Source organism: Chinchilla lanigera, unplaced genomic scaffold (genome assembly GCF_000276665.1).
Source record: "Chinchilla lanigera isolate Chin_1 unplaced genomic scaffold, ChiLan1.0 scaffold00004, whole genome shotgun sequence".
Classification (NCBI taxonomy): domain Eukaryota; kingdom Metazoa; phylum Chordata; class Mammalia; order Rodentia; family Chinchillidae; genus Chinchilla; species Chinchilla lanigera.
Genome location: NW_004955405.1, coordinates 37,867,423 through 37,873,422, shown reverse-complemented (window position 1 = coordinate 37,873,422; position 6,000 = coordinate 37,867,423). Strand labels below are relative to the sequence as shown.

General features: G+C 57.2%; 1 protein-coding gene across 1 annotated transcript in view; it reads left to right on the top strand.

Moving 5' to 3' along the window:
- Pah (phenylalanine hydroxylase) overlaps positions 1-6,000 on the top strand; it is a 60,678-nt gene that overhangs the window by 35,741 nt on the left and 18,937 nt on the right. The window contains exon 4 of the mRNA XM_005374572.2: positions 463-551. Coding sequence (XP_005374629.1) covers positions 463-551 — 89 coding nt within the window. The remainder of the gene's footprint in view (positions 1-462; positions 552-6,000) is intronic.

Genomic DNA, 6,000 nt, shown 5'->3' with positions numbered 1-6,000 from the left:
TCCTTCTCTCCCTCCCTCCTTCCCTCCCCCCTTCCCTTCCTCCCTCCCTCCTGCCCTCCTTCTTGCCCTCCCTCCCTTCCTCCCTCCTTCCTTCTTTCCTCGGGCCGCATCTGCTCCCGGGCGGGGCCCCTTCCCTCCCTGGTCTCTCCCTGCAGGACCCGGCTGGGCTCCCACGGGCTCAGCAGGGACCTCCTGCCCGGCTGGGGGATCAGAGGCTGGGCGAGGAAGTCTCGGCCGTGAGGCCTCAGGGTCCACCGGGCTCGCGAGGGGTCCGCCCGGGCCTGCCTCGAGGGGTCAGCTCTGCGGCGGCAGGAGCCGAGCGAGGCACGTGCGTTCCGAGGGGGCGACGCAGCCTCGCGCTTGCGGGAGCTCAGGGCGCCCCCGGGCCGAGCCGGGCCGCTGCTCTCGAGGCCTCCGGCCGCGCCCCGCCGCCCAGCACAGGCCCTGCCCTTCCCGTTGCAGTGCCCTGGTTCCCAAGGACCATCCAGGAGCTGGACAGATTCGCCAACCAGATCCTCAGCTACGGCGCAGAGCTGGACGCGGACCACCCGGTGAGTGGCGCCTGGGGCGGGGTGCGGGTGGGAGATTCCGCCCCCTTCCCTCGCCCCCACCTCGGGCCTGCAGCCGGTTCCTTCCCGCTCAGGTAATTCCGCTCCTGCAGGAGCAAAGGCTGCGGACTTCGTGCTCGGGGTTGTCACGTGGGACCAAATACGAGTCCCTGGTCTGGAAACCGCGTCTTCCGTGTCTCGCATGCGGCACACACACGCGCATGCGTGCTCGCGCGGGCCTCGCCGTCAGGGTTGGCACGAGGCGCCTGGGAAGGGGCAGGCTGTGCCATAGCTGGGGGCGCAGAGCAGCTGTGCTGATGCTTGCGGGGCGGCTACTATTCCACAGGCCTCCTGCACCAGCGAGGACCGCATGTGTCCCGTGGCAGGGAGCGCATCTCCCACAGGCTCAGAGCAGAGGGCGGGTGGGGCTTCTCGGTCCCTGCGAGGCGGAGGTGCTGAGCGGCACTGCCTCCACCAGGCGTCCGTCGGGTCCCGGTCTTGTGTGGCCCGTGCGGTGGCAAGGGGCGTGCTCCTACCTGTGGAGGTGTCCGGGCACAGACAGGCATGTGGAGGCCCAGGGAGGACAGACGGACCTCTGCCCCGGGATCCCTGCTGAGCTCTGGCCTTAGGACCCCTTCCCTCTCCCTCATCCCGGGAACCCGACTCGGGGCCTCCACCCGCAGCTGTCTTGGACTGGAGCACCTGAGGACAGAAGCAGAGGGGGAGCCAGGGTGAAGAGCTGATGCTTTTCCTGATTCAACTAGGAAATCGCCTCTGGTGGCCCCGGAAGTACAGAAAATCATGCAGCAGGAAGGGAGGGTCCTGTAACTTCACTGATTTCTGTTTTCCTCTTTGTCCCAGTCTGTAGTTTGTTTTAATAATGAGAAGGTATTTTGCTAACAGAAATGAGGTGAATTTCCTCCTGTCCTCCAGACTTGAAAACAGAAAAAAAGCAGCCACTGTCACACTCTTCTAAAATAATTATGTGTGTGGACCCTCCCCACACCCCCCCCCATACAGGGAAGGAACCCAGGGCCTGCACACTGAACTGCACCCCCAACCCTTTTAAATTTTTTTATTTGGAGGCAGACTATCTCTCAGTCACTAAGTTGCCCATGCTGGGCTCAAATTGGGAACCCTCCTGCCTCAGCCTCCCAGTGTGCCATCCCCAACCAAGCAGCCCCCAACAGTGAGCACAGAGGTGGCTTCTGGTCCCCACTCTTAGGATAATCTTGGGATGCAGGTTCCTGCCTGTGGCTTTTCTCAGGGGTTTCCTTGAATCTTAGCTAGAGAGTTAAGTTAAACCACATCACCCTAAACTAAGGACTGATGCTGTATTTGAAACTCCTAGTACATATTGCCTAGCTCCTCTGTCTGCCCCATTCTAAAAATGGGGGACTTTGATTCCCCATCCATCTATCTGCCATGCCAACTTCTGGGCACTCTGGGAGAGATTCCGGTATCCCTGTAGCCAGCTCTGTCTGCGCCCCTCGGTCTCCTTCCCTGGGACAGCTGTCTGCCTGAGCTGCCAGCCCGTGGGCCCGGTCCTCAGGACTTTCCTTCCCTCGCTCCCCCTCTTCCTAACCTGAGCCCCTCCTGCCTGCTGCTGGCCGGGCTCCCTGCTCTTCGGGGCAGGGACATTCGCTTCCCGGCAGAGGTGCACAGGCCGGGCCTCAGAACCCCTGGAATTCATTTCTCTTTCCCAACCAGGCCACATCTTTGGCTCCCTGGCCTGTCTGTGCTGTGAACTTTATCGTAAAAACCCAACTTATCAGGTACACAATCGCCCGAGAGCAGTGCCAGGCTCTCCGTGTTCCGCGCTCCTCAGCCGGTCCCGACGGGGCCAAGCAGAGCGGAGGCGTCCAGCAGTGGCCTCCCCGCCGTCCCGGGCCCCACAGGCCTGGCCTTGGGGTATGACTGGCTGGGACGGGACGGGACGGGACGGGACGCAGCGGCTGTTCCTCCCAGCGGGACCCTGTGTTCTGCCTTGTCACCTCTGACAGCACGTTCCCTTCCTCCCTGACCCCTGTCCTTGGCAGGCTGCGTGGTGCTTGGTCCGAATCTCACATCGGGGCCTCCAGAGCAGCTGCTTGGAGAAATGAGGGGAAGGAAGGGTTGATTCCAAATCGGGGCAGGTGGAGGGCGTCGCCGCAGGGCTTTCGCTCAGTGGAGACTGTGATTCTCCTTCCTCGCTGCGGCCGCAGTCTCTCCTGGCCTTCCTCCTTCCTCTGTCCGCACCTTACACAGATGGTGCTGACAACCATGGTCGCCAAGCGTGGGCAGTATGCCAGGCACTGTGCAAGAGGCTCTGAGTGGGCTTTTTCATTTAAGTGTTATCACCCTCTTGGAGGGTGAGGAAGCCCAGCCGGAGAGGGCTGTGCGGCCTCTCGTGTGCAGAACTGCTCCCAGCCACCTCAACAGACAGAACTGCGACCTGGGGCTTTGCAGGCTGAATCCAAGCGGTTGTGTTTCGATTTCCATTTCCCGAACTGACCATCCGTGCCCTTTCCCAGAGGTGCTGTTCCTCTGCACCTGCTCTTCCCCTGGTGCCAAGGAAGGCCCAGTTCTGGGGTCCCGCTGGTCTGTGGCCTCCCTGCGTCTGCCTCAGGCTGTGCGCCTGCCTCGGGGAGATCACGATCTTGGGGCTTCCAACTCTCAGCGCAGAGCACTGGGTGTAAATAAACTCACTTCCTGTCACCTCCCGAGAGGCACAGATGCACACGCAAGTGAAAGGGTGGGAAATATCCCAGCATCAGGGAGGAATCCCCACTCTGTAGCCCCATGTTGAGCGCATACAAGTCCTGTATCTCCTCAGAGGCTTTGGTAAATCCTGCAAAATTAAAACCCACTCCTCTTGAGGCCCCCTCCTTCTTGCTCACCCATAGAAGCCCCTTCTCGTGGGACACTTAGCCATATTGTCTCAAGTGCCAGTATTCCCAGAGCACAACACAGGTAATCATTTGAATAGAAAGCCCGAAATATGCGCACGTCACACCAGGTATAAGGAGCCAGCCTGTGCCACGGTCACTGTGGCCTGGGTTGCTCAGGGAGGACTTCTGGAAGAGGGTGATCTGAGCCGAGCCCTCTTGCAGTCACAGCAGGCTAATCGCTTGCCCAGCAGCCACCCACCTGCACAGCCTAACTCCATGGAGATGACCCAGCAGCATGGCTCGCTAGGGACCCCACTCCACAGAGCACTTCCGGGTGTCTCCTCTCCAGGGGGGGAATTGCCGCACACATCCTGTCACTCAGATTCCAAGTGGAGCTCAGCCCCAGGGTCACTGGGGAGCGGGGAAGAGTCCAGAATCCACAGGTGGAGTTGAAGAGGCCCAAGGGTGCGTCCGAAGCTCTGTGCATGTTGAGTGCATCCTTCTCATGGGCTGAGCCAGGCTCCATGCTTGGCCTCCCCACCCTTTTGCACACAGGCATCATTCTCTGGATGTCCACTGTGTGCTCAGAATCGCACCTGGTGCCCTGTCTGTGTTACCCGACTCAATCCACACGACCCAAGAAGGAGGGCTGATTAAGGAGCTAATTGACGGACAAGGAAGCTCACGCTGTATGCAGTAAACTGGCCCCACGATGCCGCCCCCGGTGAACGCAGTTCCACCGCAGCCCTGTCTGACTTTCAAACGTGCTTCCCTCTCTGGGGTCCCCAAGGGTGGTGCTTCTGAGGCTTCTCAGCTCCAACACCAAGAAATGAAGAACTGAGTGTCTCAGTCTAGAAGAATCCTCAAAGGACCTCTGTATAGACCTTATATTGCTATAATCAAACGCTGCAGCCCTCCCCTTCCACAGGGCAAAGCATCACACGCTCAAAAATAAGACTGAGGTGAAGGAACGAGGCTGCAGGTGGGCTCAGGAGGGCTTGTCATTTTGCATCTTGCAAAATCCTCCCCGCTCTCCCTTCTGCCCTCTTCCCTGGCCCCTTCTGTCTCCACCCCGTCACCAACAATATTTTTCCCTGTCAAAACACCCTGGGTTACACGCAGTGCAGCCAAAATTACTGCTATTAGCTTAATTGAGACAGGGTGATTATAAATAAATTACACGCAGTGCTACCGAAATTGTTGCCATTAGTCTAAAGCAAGACAGGGTGGGTGATCAGTCATTCTCAACTGTAGCCTCATCCAGAAAGCGTTTCTTAAGGATGGCCACAGAGACTGTGTGGTCAATTGCAACCCAAAAGGTGCATGGGCTTCAAGGCCAGAGCGCTTCCCACCCACTGGGGGTCTACAGAGCAAAAGTCCCCGTGGTTTTTTGGGGGGGACCCTGCAGCTGATGGTGAACCCCAGAAACACTAAACTGGAAAAGACCAAGGTTAGGAATTCTCTACATGGAGCTACACACAGCGTGTTACATGTGCACGTTGTACTTCCCTTTGGGCTCATCCCTGAAATGATTTGAGATGGATTTTAATATTATTTTGCTTTGCTCCCAATTATTAAAGAAATCCATATTTGCAGTAGAAAACCTCAGAAGCATAAATAGTGTAGAGGGATAAAGCAATCGTCGCCCCTCTTCTTTTCACTACCCGCAGGTAACGTTTCTCAGAGTTTGGCGTACTCCTTCCATCCTTTCCTTTGTATGTGTGTGTACTTCCTCAGCGCTAGTCGATGCAGGGCATACAGTTTTTATTGACGTTCCTTTTCACAGGTGGAAAACCTTAAACCACCTAGACAAGGCCCATAAAAGATAAGCAATAGAGTCAATGGGGAAGACAAGGGCCCGGGGCATCCCAGTTCTGGAAGCGGTGTGAAGCTGGAATCCACCAAGTAAAGGAATCCTCCGTGTCCCCAGTTTCCTGCTTCCTCTCACATCTCAGCTTGCCAGCCTGGGTAGGACTCAAACTCCTCAAGGTGCTAGTACTGTTGAGAAGGACCCTTCCATGATAAATCAGCAGCCTTCACCATCCGCATTTCCAGACCCAGATATAGAAACAGACTTTCTCCCAGGTGCCTTGAGGGTGCTGACCAGTCAGACTGGCAAGTACGTCACTTCCCTCTTCACTGATGCGCAGTACCCACACCTACAGTTTAAAGGAGAGGTTTACTTTGGCTTAACTGCAGAAGTGCGAGTCCTTGCCTGGTCACCCTGCTCCAGGCAGCAGCACAGTGGGAGGGCCTGGGTGGAAGAGAGCTGCTCCTGATAGGGTGGTCAAGAAGTAGAGAGAGAAGAGCTGAGCCAGTCGGGATTATACATCCTCCTAGGACACGACCCCCCCATGACCTGCCACCAATCAGGCTCCACCACCCAACTGCTCATTGGCTCTGGGCTCATCCATGGGTTAATCAGCACCCCCTATGATCCAATGGCCTTTTAAAAACCCTGCGGATGAGTGCACATGGCCTACGGGAGAGACATTTTCCACCCAAACCCTAATGATAACAGATATTAGACTCATAGTTAAATGTATAGTTTTGGGTGCTGAGTAGGGAACTGTGGACAAATA